At 35.2% G+C, this 16796-nt stretch overlaps 1 protein-coding gene across 1 annotated transcript; it reads left to right on the top strand.

The window, feature by feature from the left end:
• Nucleotides 1-515: 515 nt before the first annotated feature.
• LOC107599718 (V-type proton ATPase 116 kDa subunit a) lies at nucleotides 516-16538 on the top strand. Its single transcript, XM_016291402.1, has 22 exons — nucleotides 516-684; nucleotides 1213-1291; nucleotides 1860-1957; nucleotides 2125-2253; nucleotides 2997-3118; nucleotides 3232-3358; nucleotides 3731-3813; nucleotides 4487-4580; nucleotides 4704-4916; nucleotides 5312-5462; nucleotides 6353-6486; nucleotides 6620-6780; nucleotides 6864-6957; nucleotides 8782-8900; nucleotides 9449-9656; nucleotides 9759-9866; nucleotides 12332-12409; nucleotides 12573-12716; nucleotides 13306-13383; nucleotides 13547-13664; nucleotides 15678-15849; nucleotides 16265-16538. The coding sequence occupies exons 1-22, from the start codon at nucleotides 568-570 to the stop codon at nucleotides 16350-16352; spliced, it is 2715 nt and encodes a 904-aa protein (XP_016146888.1). The 5' UTR covers nucleotides 516-567; the 3' UTR covers nucleotides 16353-16538.
• The last annotated feature ends 258 nt before the right edge of the window (nucleotides 16539-16796 follow it).

Genomic DNA, 16796 nt, shown 5'->3' with positions numbered 1-16796 from the left:
GGAGCGAAGAGGGCTCTTCACCAGACTGTGGATGGCTTACTTACTGCTGTGCTGCATACAGCTATCAGATTCAGTCAAGTCTGTCTCTCCAAACTCTGAATTTTACTACACATACTGAGGACAGTGGAAATGAGAGAGGAGGTGATGATATCTGGAGCATGCGAGTCGATAGGACAAGCGGCCTGAATATGAATGCGTATGACAAAACTACAGCAGCAAGCAAAACGCAGAGGAATGTTTGCCAATAAATATTTACAAATGAGACCAATGTTTCATTGTGATCATATGCCATGACAATTATGTGAGGTTAAGGTTATTTACTTACTTGAAATGATCAAACTAAAGGGAATGCGTGCTGTGCTGCAGGGTTGTTAATCATAATTTGGTCTGGATGGCTCAGCTGCTCTAGTGCTGTCAATATAGATCCCGAGGCCACACGAGAACACTATTGATCTCACAGACAGACATTTAATAGACTGATTTACAAAAACCAGACAATCACTGCTGCTCAACCAGCAGTGTGTGAGCTGTTCCTGTTGCTCCAAACTATCCAGAACAAACTCCAGAATGAGTTCTTTATTTCGTAGTGAGGAGATGTGTCTCGTGCAGCTGTTTTTTCAAACCGAATCGGCTCACAATTGCATCAGTGAACTTGGGCATCTTGGATTGGTTCAGTTTAAAGATGTGAGTAACCTTTGTACTGCTTGAGTAATGTTTGTGTGTGTGTGTGTGTGTGTGTGTGTATAAGTGACTCCATTCAGTTTAAGTGGCCTGTGTTGTTGAATCGAATGACATTGTAGCTAAAAAAGTGTTTGAGCATCACTAGGCCATCATTTATTTTGACATTTGTCTGATTGTCAAGTAAACACACAGCCATTGATTTATAAATGTAGGCTAGTCTGCTTTTGGCAGCATGCACACTTTCTAGTGCATATAGTGCAAACTCACTGCATCAGTCTTCGGTTCGTATTGAGTGTTCATTGTCACAGAATTTGACTTCTCACCATTGGTTGAATCAATCAATGCACAACACTGCAGAGCCCGAAAAAAATGACTGTGTACGTGATTACTGTATGTATGTAAATTAATAAGGGAGTCATTTAAGAAGCTAATAGGGCTTCAGTCATCTAAAATAAACCAAAACCATCTAAATTCTGCCTTGATATGTTAGAATTTCTTTGTGCATTAAACTTTTTTTAAATGATCTCACAGCTGAATCCTGGTGTAGCGGCATTTCAGAGGCGATTTGTGAAGGAAGTGAAGAAATGTGAAGAAATGGAGAGAATTCTGAGTAAGAAAGTATTTTATTATAAGATGCACCAAGTTATCATTCTGACCTACATTTCTGATGTAAATGTTCATAATTTTTAAGCCCTAAAGGTGAGTTGCCTATATTGCAAAGATCTATTTCTCATCCATTTTACATATTGAATCATTCATAATACTGGATCATAGACTGCAGAAGGGATCTAACATTAAAACTTTGATTACAGTTGACTCATACTCCCTATATTCATTTAAAGCAACTGAATGGAAGTTTTTTACTTTGAAATATCTTTTTCAATGTCATTCTGATGGTACATTGACTTATAATAAGGTGAATGGCTTCTGTTTTTTTTTCCCAAACGTCTGTTCTGGGAGAATATAAGCTTGGTCAACAAATGCACGTGTACAGCTATCCACTGGTATTATGAAAGCTTTATGTTTACGACAGAAAATGCCACTTATTTAACTTTAGGCGGTTCCAACGTCGCAAAAAATACACAAAACTACATACAGTTGCTTTAAATGTCTTTGATATAATTAACTTACTTCAAAGACAGTCATGCTGGTTTCTCTTGAAATGGTACATCATTTAGGGTATCTTGAGAAGGAGATGGTGAAATCTAATATTGTAATTGCTGCAACAAAGGAGAAGGAGATGGTTCCCTGTGCCAGAGATGTTCTGGAGTTTGAGGTGAAAAGCAATACTTTTCATTTTATTATTGTGTTCTTTTAAAGTTTTTATTATTGTGTTCTTTTAAAGTTCTTCTCAGTTGTGGCCTTGACCAAATAAACTCATTTTTCAGACAAAAAGAAATTCCGAAAGTTACTGTGACATAATGCTTGCCTTCAAACCTTTAGTCCACATTTGAGAAGTTGGAGCAGGAACTGCGAGAAATCAACCGTAACCATGCTGCACTCAGACAGAACCTCATTGAGCTGATGGACATTGACTCTCTGCTGAGGATGACTGAAGACTTCTTTGAAGAGGTGAAGATCTTGAGATGAATTTTAATTTATTTTATTTTTAATTATATAATATTAGTATGCATTAATATTTTGAATTAGCTTTTTTATATGTTTAGTTTTAGTCTAAGCCATTTTGCAATGTGCTTTGTCTTTTTTTTTATATATATTTTCTAAATATTTCAATTTGCTTTTATAGTTATTACAGTTTTAGTTTCAGTAATTTTTGTACTTCAATTTAAAATGATTTATCTTGGGTACTTGCCAAGGCAACATTTCTAATTTTCATTTAAATGTAAGTTTTTTCCCCCTGATATTTATATTTTATTTTTTTGCTTTATTTCAATTTTTAGGTTTATTAGCTAGCTGTATTTCAATTACAAAAAAGTTTTAGTTTTAGCTTAAGTTAATAATAACAAAACTGATCATAATTTAACATTTATTGTAGGGTTTTTTTCCTTCCAAATATTTTAACCAAACGAAGGCCTTGATTTTTACTTAATATTTAAACATTTGCATGTTTAGTGAACATAATTTACTTGTATGGTCTTTTTAATCTTGATTTTCAGGGTGATTCACCTTCAAGTCAACAGAACAATTTTAGTTTGAAGTGAAGTTCACCCAACCAAAAAAAATAAATCTGCCATAATTTACTTTTGTTTTGCGTGAAACAGAAAGTTGTCCATACTACTCATTGCAATGAAAGTGAATGGTTTCCTGTACATCCTGATCTACTTAAGTCTGCGTTATGATTGCTTGTGTACCAGGCCGAGTCGCTGCTAACCTACTCTGAGCCTCCCTCTGAAGACTCAGTGTCTATGACCGTCTCATCACACATAACCAGCCGCAGAAACAGCAACTCCAGCACCTCTGGAGCTCTACATCTTAGGTACTGTACATTTAAAATATCTTCTCCCACTTATACACAAAGGTTCCAGTCAAAACCAAAAAAGATACCGTACCATACTACTTATGACATACTGTGTCTGGACACATTTGAAGCTTCATTGCAGGTGTGATCAAACAAGACAGGTTTCCTGCTTTTGAAAAGGTTCTTTGGCGCCTTTTTCATGGAAATTTCGTCCTTCGGCATGCTGAGATGCAGGCCACTGAGGAACTCCAAGCGTTGGTGAGAATATCTTATATTCCCATATTCCTATTTTTAAGTTTGTTTTATTTTTGATGTTCTTTCACACTCACACTTCTGCAACTTATATGCACAGCTATATTCCCATTCTACATACTCCAACATAATAATTACGTACAGCATGGTCTCTTCATATGTGTTCTTGAATATTTAAAGCAATCGATAGCTTGGTATCAGATTGTCAGTACACATCACATATGCTGCTATATTACTTGTTTGAAATGGACATGAATCCATTTCTGGATTCATTCTGGATTTTCTGGTTTAGGACAGATGGTGAAAGCTAATGTACAGTTGGGTGTGTGTTAATATTATCAGAAAAATGGTCAGTAAATATATGTTTCTTTTAAACAGAGGGGAGCTGTGAAGAAGGACGTGTTCATTATATTTGTCCAGGGAGATCATGTGCGAGAAAAAATCAGAAAAGTGTGTGAAGGGTGAGAGACAGTGGAGTCATTCTCAAAAAATGTTGAGTTTAGAAAATTCTGTTCAATACAAAACTGATGGTATTTATTTTAATATGTTATTTGATTTTATTTCACAAATGAAAAAGGGTTGTAGCATCACTAACGAAATGATAATATCAATAAAAAAATAATCTGTATACTTTCTATATATTTTATATATTTATTCTATATATTTAAAAAAAAAATCAATGTAAAGACAAAGAATAAATAACTAAAATTAAAAAATCATATATATATAAAAAAAATTAAATGAAACATAAAAAAACTTCTTGCATCTTTTTTACTCTGAACTTACTTTTCAACAACATTTTCTATTTTGAAAATACATTTTTAATGTTGATAACACCAATGACAGACAGACTTAAATAAATGAATGAATGAATGAGTGAGAAAACCGTTCTTTTTAATAGTTTAATATGATTTCATAAAGTGTAGGTTTTTAGATTAATGTCTTTTATGTGGAGTTTCTTGGCTATTTGACTATATATTTTTCATGATATGTCACCATAAGTATCAGTTTAACTTGGCCCAAACAATCTATTTAGATCTAAGTATGAAAACTGTCATTTTATTTGATGGCCTTATTCACATTTGAATTCTAAATGAAATTTCTTCATCAACATTATTTCTACAATCCTTAAAGATTTCGTGCCAGCTTGTACTCATGCCCCAAAACTCTGTATGAACGCAAGCAAATGAGCAACAGCGTAATGACACAAATGCAAGATCTTCGAATGGTGAGTCACATTATTGATTATTTCCAATTGCAAGTGTCTTTTCAAGTGTGTCTATTTGAGAGAATCAGTATTCATAAATAAATGTAGGAAATAGCTGTTTTTATGTCCACATTCGTTGTAAAGATCCTGAGAAGAACTGAAGAATATCGTGCCGGTGTCTTGACGCGAGCAGCGGAGCACGTCCAGGAGTGGAGCAGTAAAGTGAAGAAGATGAAGGCCATCTACTACACCCTCAATCTCTGCAACATAGACATCACGCAGAAGCTGATCGTGGCAGAGATCTGGTGTCCTGTGTCAGATCTCACTTTAGTACAAAGTGCCCTGATTAAGGGATCTGTAAGTATGTTTATATACACTCTTAAAAATAAAGGTGCTTCACAATGCCATAGAAGAACCTTTTGTCTAAATGGTTCCATAAAGAACCTTTAACATCTGAAGAACCTTTCTGTATCATCAAAAGGTTCTTTGTGGTGAAAGAAGGTTCTTCAGATTATAAAAAGGTAAGAAAGAGATGGTTCTTTAAAGAACCTTTGACTGAATGGTTCTTTGTGGAACCAAAAATGGTTCTTCTATGGCATCGCTGTGAAGAACCTTTTGAAGCACCTTTATTTTTAAAAGTGTACTTCCTTGAATAAATATTCTGCAAACCATCACTAATATTTCAAAATGGAATATTTGCAAGTGGTTTTATGACCACATATTCCGACGCTGGGTTTCTCTTTCTCTTTTAGGAGCAGAGTGGATCCAGCGTGACTCCAGTACTGAACCGAATCCAAACCCAGCAAACTCCACCAACCTTCAACAGAACCAACACATTTACTGAGGGATTCCAGGCTATTATTGACGCCTATGGGGTCGGTACTTATCAGGAGATCAATCCAGGTGGTTGACTGTATAATTTAATATATTATTTCATTGCAAAATTTAATATGAATTAATAACATATTTAATAATATATTAATATATTTAATGCATTATTTAATTGCAACATTTAATATGAATATATATATATACTGTATATATATACCCTGCCGTTCAAAAGTTTGGGATCAGTAAGACTTGAAGACTCTTATGCTCATGAAGGCTGCATTTATTTGATCAAAAATACAGAAAAAAACAGTAATCTTGCAAAATGTTATTTCAATATAAAATAATGGTTTCTATTTTAATATCCTTTCAAATATAATTTATTTCTGTGATGCAAAGCTGAATTTCCATCAGCCATTACTCCAGTATAAAGTGTCACATGATCCTTAAGAAATCATTCTAATATGCTGATTTATTATTAGAATTATCAATGTTGGCAACAGTTGTGCTGCCAAATATTTTTTTGGAAACTGCGATACTTTTATTTTAAATAAATGCTCTTCTTTTTAACTTTTTATTTATCAAAGAATCCTGAAAAAAGTATCACAGGTTCCAAAAAAATATTAAGCAGCAGTTTCCAGCACTGATAATAAATCAGCATATTAGAATGATTTCTGAAGGATCATGTGACACTGAAGACTGGAGTAATGATGCTGAAATTCAGCTTTGATCACAGGAATACATTAGATTTTAATGTATACTAAAATAGAAAAACATTATTTTACATCATAATAATATTTCCAATATAAAATTTTCCCCTGTATTTTTGATCAAATAAATGCAGCCTTGATGAGCATAAGAAACTCCTGTAAAAAACATAAAAAATCGTTCTGATCCCAAACTTTTGACCGGTATAGTATATATGTGTATGTATTATAATTTACTTGCTCCGTTTATTTTCTCAGCTCCATACACTATTGTAACCTTCCCTTTCCTGTTTGCGGTGATGTTTGGAGATTGTGGTCATGGACTTGTGATGACGCTGTTTGCAGTCTGGGTCACTTCACAAGCTGAATCTTTACGAAAGTGGAAAAATGAGGTATTGAATGGCATTAAATGTGCTCTGAGCTCTTGTTTGCATAATTAAACATTTTTTTAAAACTCTGATTAGTGTCTTTTAGAGTCTTTTTACTTATTATTTTCACTAGTCATAATTGTCTTTCTCCTCCCAGCTGACAGATGTTGTGATCGGGGGACGCTATATTATCCTGCTCATGGGAATGTTCTCCATATACACTGGCCTGATTTACAACGACTGCTTCTCCAAGTCCTTCAACATCTTCGGCTCTTCCTGGAGTGTTCGGCCCATGTTTCATCCTCACGGGCCTTGGCAGTACGTATGCCGGAGACCTGCAGACTTTAAAGTAGTCGTTTGCTCTTTTCTTTTCTGATATATATATTTTTTCTTTATCTCAGAAATGAAACGCTGCATGAGTATCACCATCTTCAGCTGAACCCATTTGTGCCTGGAGTTTATTCTGGAGACCCGTATGTGTTTGGAATTGACCCGGTCAGTGCCTGTAAAGTCTTGTTTCTACAGAATTTCTTTCCCTGGACAGTTTTAGGTTATGCATACGTTTAAGTTTAACATTTTGTTGTTTTTCTTACATCATGTGCTCTTGGATTGTGTTTACAATGATTTGAGCATTTGAACGGGAGTTTGGTTGTCTTACTGTGTTTTATTCACTAGGTGGCAGGATTTAGCTGTTCTGATGCTGTGCATTAAAGGGATAGTTCACCCAAAAATGAAAATTTGATGTTTATCTGCTTACCCCCAAGGCATCCAAGATGTAGGTGACTTTTGGGGCTTTTCCACTGCATGGTACGGCTCGGTACGGTTCACTTTTGGGGGGTTTTCCACTGTGTACAGTACCTGGTGCTTTTTTTAGTACCACCTCGGTTGGGATTCCAAGCGAACCGTACCGTTACCAAAACGTGACGTGTAAACTCTGCTGATCACATTGTCTGTTGAGGAAGTACAGACGTTCCTTTCGTTGATAGCAGAGGAGCGGATCCAGCGAGAGCTTGATGGGGCGACACTGAATGAAAAAGTTTTTTAGGAGACGCGGCAGTAGAGGCGGCGCAACTATAATGACATGTGAATAATCCCGCCCACTCTAAAGCGGTACTGAACTGCAGTGGAAACACTAACCGTGCCGAACCGAGCCGTGCCGTGCTGTGCCGTGCTGTACTGAGCCGTGCCGAGCCGAGTCGTACCACGCAGTGGAAAAGCGCCATTTGTTTCTTCAGTAGAACACAAATTAAGATTTTTAAGTAAAACCGTTGCAGTCTGTCAGTCATATAATGCAAGTGGATGGGAATCACGGCTTTGAGAGTCAAAAAATATACACAAACAACCAAATTAAACCCTGCGGCTCGTGATGATACATTGATGTGTAAATACACGAAACGATCAGTCTGTGCAAGAAACTGAACAGTATTTATATCGTTTTTTACCTCTGATTTTCACCGCAGTGTCTGAACTGTCCAGAGCGCATCCTGAGCGTGTTCAACAGCTGACGCCTGACGCGTCTTCTTCTTGCTTTACGGCGGATCGCAGACTTATAAGTGCATTACCGACACCTATCTGTCAAGTGGACCATTGACACTCTATCTACAATCTCAATTAGGAGTGTCAATGGTCCACTTGACAGATAGGTGGCGGTAATGCACTTATAAGTCTGCGATCCGCCGTAAAGCAAGAAGAAGAAGATGCGCCAGGCGCCGGCTGTTGAACGCGTTCAGGATGCGGTGAAAATCAGAGGTAAAAAACGATATAAATACTGTTCAGTTTCTTGCACAGACTGATCATTTCGTGTCTTTACACATCAATGTATCGTCACGAGCCGCAGGGTTTAATTTGGTTTTGTTTGTGTATGTTTTTTGACTCTCAAAGCCGTGATTCCCATCCACTTGCATTATATGACTGACAGACTGCAACGGGTTGAGTTAAAAATCTTCGTATGTGTTCTACTGAAGAAACAAATCACCTACATCTTGGATGCCCTGGGGGTAAGCAGATAAACATCACATTTTCATTTTTGGGTGAACTATCCCTTTAAGAATCACTTTTGTTCCTAAAGTTCACAACATATGCAAGGAAATAGAGGAGTACTTTTAACAGCAAGTGAATATAATAATTAATTAATTAAAGCAAAATGACTGCTTTCTATTTGAATATATTTTTTATGTAATTTATTCCTGTGGGGCAAAGCTGAATTCTCAACATCATTACTCCAGTCTTCAGTGTTGCTGTTAGTCCAAACTTCATAAATGTATGGATTTGCACAACAAAGATTTTGAACAATTGCATTGATTTACATTTTTGTTTTAGGTTTGGAATATTGCATCAAACAAGCTGTCCTTTCTAAACTCCTTCAAGATGAAGATGTCCGTCATATTGGGAGTCAGTCATATGCTCTTTGGAGTCGCCCTGAGTTTGGTGAACTTTGTGTGGGTATTTGATCTCTTATAAATGAAGGCAAAATTAATTTATAAATCAATTTAAATAAATTAGATTGTCAAAGGCTAATGCAAAACATGAATCCTCTTTAAGGACGTATAAGTTGTTATACTGAAATTTTATGATGTAATAATGTAGGCTTTTGTCTATTTTGTCTAAAGTAGAAAAATGAGATGCTACTTGTACATAAATCTACACTGTAAAACATTATATAAGTCATGGCAACATATGTTTTTCCTTTAGTTTAACTCATTAAAATAATGTAACCAATTTCAACTGCACTTTTTAATTCATACGAGATTCAGCTCAACAAAATAAAAAGTTGAAATGAGCAATTTGACAAAAAATTTAAAGCAGCAACTTCAGTTTTTTTATTGAATTAGATAGTAGAGGTTATTATGATTACAAGCTATAGTTGATCGTTTTAAAAGTACCATCTCTTCACAAAGTCCAGATAAATTATGATTAATTGAAGTTCTTAACCCTAATCATTGTTCAGAAATCTGTGACAGTTTGCTTTTCTCGTTGCCTCGTTCAGACATTTCCGAAAATTCCAGGACATTTTCCTTCAGTTTGTTCCACAGCTGATCTTCATGCTGTCTCTCTTCGGATACCTGATCTTCCTCATCCTCTATAAATGGTGCATCACTCTACGCTCTGAAATGGCTCCCAGCATTCTGCTGCTCTTCATCAACATGATGCTGTTTGATTACCAGTCTGAACATGTGCTTCTCTACAGAGGACAGGTTTGGATTCATGCTCCTCTAAAAGCTGTTCTTTACTCCTGGCTTTTCATCGCTGAAGTACTCAGTGTTTCAGATCATGACCGATGCTGTAATGCTCTACAGAAAGGGGTTCAGATCTTCTTGGTTTTGACGGCGGTGCTCATGGTTCCTGTGCTGCTCCTGGTCAAACCCTTCCTCATCTACAGGACCCGCATGAAGACCAGACACCAGGTGGGTGAGCAGAGCCGAGCAACACTGTCCCAAGAACAGTACATGCTTGTTTCAACCAGGGTTAGTATAGTTCAATAAAACTAAAACTATACAAAACTTTCATCATTTGAAAAAAAAAAAAAAATACAAAGCTAAAATATTCAGCTAATTGCCAAGGCAGTATTTCTCATTTACATTTAGTTTAACTTGATGTACTAAAATACCTAAAACTAAAATTGAAAAAAACCCCCCTGTATATTAACTAATAAAACTGACAAAAACACACAACAAAATAACCACAACTAACTAAAATATAAAATGAAATGAAAAGGAAAACAATGATCATAATGAAATAATTATAATTATATATAATAATTATAAAAACTAAAATTATAAAAATAAAAACTAATTCAAAATATGAACAAAACTATAATAGTATCTCAATGATACTAAAATGGCACTGGTTTCAACATGGAAATATATTTTTATTATTAATGAAATTATGCACATTTTAAATGCAAATTAAATCCTTACATTTGAAAAAAAACACGTGGCCCTCCTTTATGGTAAGATTAATAATAGTCAATGATACTAAAATGGCACTGGTTTCAACATGGAAATATATTTTTATTATTAATGAAATTATGCACGTTAAATCCTTACATTTGAAAAAACTGTATATTTTTATAAACACGTGGCCCTCCTTTATGGTAAAATTAATAATAGTTATATTATTCAAATAATTAAATTAAAAACAATATAAAAGAAATGTAATTATATATGTTCGTACCATTTATAAATATTTAAATATATTGAGTTTGTGTAAAGTACTAGTAATTAAGTTCAGTAGTCTATAACATTTTCTTTGAACTTTAATATTATACTTCAGATTTTTATGGGTCAAAGACGTTAAGATGTCCGTATCATAAGAAATTTACAAAAGTGATTTTATGTCCATAGAAAGCACATTAAATGCAAGTAAAGTGTCTACTTTTAAGGTTTCAAATAAGTTTTGGGAGAATAAAATGTCAAAATTTGGTTGAAATAATGTTACATTGTCATTCAGTGTAACACAATATTTATGTAAAATGTTTGTGTTATTGTACATATTAAAATATATAAAAGAATAAGGGAGCATATTAAATTTAATTGTGTTTTAAATGAGTAAAAAATTCTTACTGACCAATGGGCAAAATCTAGGATAGTGGCAAATTAAAAAAAATTTTAAATGACAACTAATTAGTATTTGGGGTGAAAGTAATTAGCCTTTTAATATGTCATAAATAGATTTTTGTTGTAAATATGCCTGACAAGATTGTTACACTGAATGACATTTTCAGTGTAACAATCTGAAAATGTCAGTGGGTCTCTTCTGTAAATCAGGGGAAAATGTATGATATTTATTTTTTACTCGGAAAAACTAAAACAAAATTGCAATTAAATTAAACAGAAAACTTTTTAAATTTTTTGGGGAAAAACAACAACAATTTAAAGCAGTATTACACTTATTGTTTTTACACTTAAACCCTTTTTCGTCTTTGACCCACATATCAATTTACATATAAGACTAAGATTTATATTTATTAGTGATTTATTTATTAGTTTATTTTAAATTATACATTTCAATACAGAAATTTTTGCATAAATGTTTTTTTTACATTTTCAAAGTGGCACCATATTTAGAATGTGAATTGTATATAAAACATAATATGTTTCATATTATTAACCAAAGGGGGGAAGTCGTGGCCTAATGGTTGGAGAGTTGGACTTGTAACCCAAAGGTTGTGGGTTCGAGTCTCGTACCGGCAGGGATTGAAAACAAAATTGCAATTAAATTAAACAGAAAACTTTTTAAATTTTTTGGGGAAAAACAACAACAATTTAAAGCAGTATTACACTTATTGTTTTTACACTTAAACCCTTTTTCGTCTTTGACCCACATATAAATTTACATATAAGACTAAGATTTATATTTATTAGTGATTTATTTATTAGTTTATTTTAAATTATACATTTAAATACAGAAATTTTAGCATAAATGTTTTTTGGTTTTTTTACATTTTCAAAGTGGCACCATATTTAGAATGTGAATTGTATATAAAACATAATATGTTTAATATTATTAACCAAAGGGGGGAAGTCGTGGCCTAATGGTTGGAGAGTCGGACTTGTAACCCAAAGGTTGTGGGTTCGAGTCTCGTACCCACAGGGATTGTAGGTGGGGGGAGTGAATGTACAGCACTCTCTCCCACCTTCAAAACCACGATTGAGGCACCGAACCCCCAACTGCTCCCCGGGCGCCGCAGCATAAATGGCTGCCCACTGCTCCGGGTGTGTGTTCACGGTGTGTGTGCACTTAGAATGGGATAAATGCAGAGCACTCATTCCGAGTATGGGTCACCATACTTGGCCACACTTCACTTCTATATTTTGTGTCTAATAATATTTTCATATAAGTGATTGTGACTAATAAGGTCTCTACACAGGTGTTCGGGAACAATCTGAATGATCAGCATGGAACAGATACACGCTCTTCCTTCTCACAACATCAGAAGGATGAGATGGTAAGCTTTTGGTGTATGGTAGGATGTTGTTTAAAACCTACTGAATACTGTTACTTTATGTCTTAAATACAACATAATATGCAAACATACAAAATGCTCAAATATCTTTAACTATCCCGTACAACCAAAGAGGAAAGATCATTTCATCTGTTTTCTTCTTCAGGTAAGTATGGGTGACATCTTTGTGTATCAGGCCATCCACACAATCGAGTTCTGCCTGGGCTGCATCTCCAACACGGCCTCGTATCTTCGGCTCTGGGCGCTCAGTCTGGCTCATGCAGGTTTGTCCTGTCGCAGTACTTGCACAGTAATAAAACAAACTGCACGATCAGTACAGAGAATAACGGCTTCTGATTTATTATTGGTGTTCTTTATGTTTTCATTTGTGTCTGAGTGACTGATTGTATCAACAGTGAAATGATTTATGAGTAAATTAAGGTGTGCAGTTTATGAGGACACATACAATGATCAAGAACACCAGAACGTGTTTTACATTTTTTATTTTTTAACCTTCCCTAGTTTTTAGCATATTAATGGAATACATGGCTAAGTGCTTCTAATGGTTGGAGAGTTGGACCTTGTAACCCAAAGGTTGTGGGTTCGAGTCTCGTACCCACAGGATTGTAGGTGGGGGGGAGGGAATGTACAGCACTCTCTCCCACCTTCAAAACCACGATTGAGGCACCGAACCCCCAACTGCTCCCCGGGCGCCGCAGCATAAATGGCTGCCCACTGCTCCGGGTGTGTGTTCACGGTGTGTGTGCACTTAGAATGGGATAAATGCAGAGCACTCATTCCGAGTATGGGTCACCATACTTGGCCACACTTCACTTCTATATTTTGTGTCTAATAATATTTTCATATAAGTGATTGTGACTAATAAGGTCTCTACACAGGTGTTCGGGAACAATCTGAATGATCAGCATGGAACAGATACACGCTCTTCCTTCTCACAACATCAGAAGGATGAGATGGTAAGCTTTTGGTGTATGGTAGGATGTTGTTTAAAACCTACTGAATACTGTTACTTTATGTCTTAAATACAACATAATATGCAAACATACAAAATGCTCAAATATCTTTAACTATCCCGTACAACCAAAGAGGAAAGATCATTTCATCTGTTTTCTTCTTCAGGTGAGTATGGGTGACATCTTTGTGTATCAGGCCATCCACACAATCGAGTTCTGCCTGGGCTGCATCTCCAACACGGCCTCGTATCTTCGGCTCTGGGCGCTCAGTCTGGCTCATGCAGGTTTGTCCTGTCGCAGTACTTGCACAGTAATAAAACAAACTGCACGATCAGTACAGAGAATAACGGCTTCTGATTTATTATTGGTGTTCTTTATGTTTTCATTTGTGTCTGAGTGACTGATTGTATCAACAGTGAAATGATTTATGAGTAAATTAAGGTGTGCAGTTTATGAGGACACATACAATGATCAAGAACACCAGAACGTGTTTTACATTTTTTATTTTTTAACCTTCCCTAGTTTTTAGCATATTAATGGAATACATGGCTAAGTGCTTTTCAGAATTTAGTTCTGAAAATACACTATTGGTCATAAGTTTGGAATAATAATAATTATTATTTTAATGTTTTTAAAAGTAATCTGCAAGAAATGCTCTGCATTCATTTGATTAAATACAGTAAAAACAGTAATATTGTGAAATATTATTACAATTTAAAATAACTTTTCGCTGTTTTCCATTTTAATATAATTTAAAAAGCAATCTATTCGGTCATTCTGAATGCTGATTTGGTGCTCAATGAATATTTCTTATCATCATCAATGTTGATGTTAAACAGCAGCTTAATATTTTTGTGGAAATTTTAGGACAAGTAATATTTTTTTAATTCAGCATGGATGTATTAAATTGATCAAAAGTGACAATTATAATGTTACAGAATATTTGTTTCAAATAAATGCCTTTTTATTTATTTTCTATTCATCAAAGAATCCTGAAAAAAATGTCACGGTTTCCACAAAAATATCAAAGCAGCAAAAACTGTTTTCAGCATTAATAATGATAATAATAACCATAATTAATAATTGAGCAGCAAATCAGAATGATGAGCTTATTAGTATAATTTATGTGTCAATAAACATGTTAAAGGAATAGTTCACCTCAAATGATCAGTAATATCTAGTGCTGTCAAACGATTAATCGCATCCAAAATAAACATAGTATGCGTGTGTGTACTGTATATTTATTATGTATATATATATAATTACACACACATGAATGTATATATTTAAGAACGATATGTTACATTTCTATATTAAATATATTTATATGTGATATAATTTATATGAAATATATACACGTAAATATTTTCTAAATATATGCTGTGTGTGTCTTTAGATGTACATAATAAATATACGCAGTACACACACATATATTATGTAAACAAAAACTTTTATTTTGGATGCGATTAATCGCGATTAATCGGTTGACAGCACTAGTAATATCATTATTTCATACCAACCCTCATGTTGTTTCTAAATGTGAATGATTTTTCTTTGCACTGTGCAACACAAAAGTACATATTTTGTTGATTTTCAGTGAACAACAGTTTAAATGTCAGTCTGCTCTTCGCACAACCCAATTTTTGTTGTTATTGTTAAAGGTGCTGTATGTAGTATTGACACCGAGTGGTTGAACTAGGTATTGCAGTCCAAAATCTAAATATTGGAGAGGGTTTTTTTCACCCGGCCCCTCCTCCTCAGACTTGACGCACACGCAGGTTGCCAGATTGACGACACCAACAGGAACGAGCGCACTTGACGATGAATGAAACGAAACACGCTGTACCTCCTTTCCGTTCTTTCAATCGCTTTACGTATACGTCGACATTCCATGTCCATTATTGTGAAACCCGCGAGACACAACAAAAACAGCTCCGTTCACAGCGTCCGCCATCCTCCTGTTGCTGTTAATGTTGTTCTTCTTTGTTTCCGTTGTTGAACGCCGCGCACAAATGACGTTGCTGTCGAACGGCTTACGTCACTTCTTAGTACACACTGTCGGTGCGAATGCAACGCTTTAAATAGTACTGGGAAATAGTTCCCGCAAAATCGTCCCAGTACTTTAGTACTGTAAAGCTAAAGGGGTGCGAAAGGCCCTTTACATACAGCACCTTTAAGAATGACTTGAGAGTGAGTAAATGACAGAAAATAAATTTTTGGGTGAACTATCCCTTTAAAAAACACACACTGACAGAGTGAAATGAAATGAGGTTAATTAAAGGCCATATCGTCTGCAGAGCTGTCGGAGGTGCTTTGGAGGATGGTTCTCCAGGTGGGCCTGAAGATCTCCTCTGGTATGGGTTCACTCATGCTGGTAGTGCTGTTTGCTGCTTTCGCTGTTCTCACCGTGACTGTTCTTCTGATTATGGAGGGCCTGTCTGCCTTTCTGCACGCTTTACGACTACACTGGTAAGAACAAACACATAATTCATAAGCAACGAGTATGAGACTTCACTTGAATTCTTTTAACAAAGAAGTTATGGGAGTTATCATGCATGTAAGAACCTTGCACTTGTAAGCTGCATGTTAGTCAAGGTATTTGACTTGTTCCTGACCTTTGACATGGGGCGTGTTTGTCTGTCTATTTTCAATCTACTAAAGTTTACATATATCTGGCCCAAAGGTCTAATGTCTCTGTACTTGAGGTGTGTCCAAATTTAGCATTAATAGTGTGAGTTTATCGTGAGGTTCAGTATATGTACTGTTACTACTAACCACAACAAATGTTTGATCGGTTTACAAAGCATGTTTAAATACGATAAAAAAAATTGCACAAAGTGATATAAATGTAGGTAAAGTGACATTTTCATGTGTTTGTTTTCAGGGTTGAATTTCAGAACAAGTTTTACGAGGGATCCGGCTACAAGTTCACACCCTTGTCCTTTGACAGCCTGTTAAAAACACAGCATTAATAGTTTTTATACGTGCTATTCTTGTAGTTTTTAAATGTAAATATAGTTTTGTGAATGTAACAAATGCATATTTCAAATCAGGGGTCTTCAACAGGGATCTCACAAGAATTGTGTCAAATGAAATTCTGAAAATTTGCAAGATGTAGAGGAGTTTGTTTCTTCATCAGAACAGATTTGGAGAAATGTAGCTTTTACATCACATTACAATGGATCCTCTGCAGTGAATGGGTGCCGTCAGAATGAGCGTCCAAACAGCTGATAAAAACATCACAGTAATCCACACCACTCCAGTCCATTAATTAACATCTTAAGAAGTGAAAAGCCAGCATTGCTTCTGGTTAAAATATGAAAACTTTTGATGTGAGAGGGCAAAAGGAGACTGGCTTTTTCTCTGGAGGAAGCTTCATTATGGATTACGGACTGGTATTTTGGCCAGAAGCGACA

Source organism: Sinocyclocheilus grahami, unplaced genomic scaffold, assembly GCF_001515645.1.
Source record: "Sinocyclocheilus grahami isolate Dianchi unplaced genomic scaffold, SAMN03320097.WGS_v1.1 scaffold270.1, whole genome shotgun sequence".
Taxonomy (NCBI): domain Eukaryota; kingdom Metazoa; phylum Chordata; class Actinopteri; order Cypriniformes; family Cyprinidae; genus Sinocyclocheilus; species Sinocyclocheilus grahami.
This window is presented reverse-complemented; position numbering and strand designations above follow the sequence as displayed.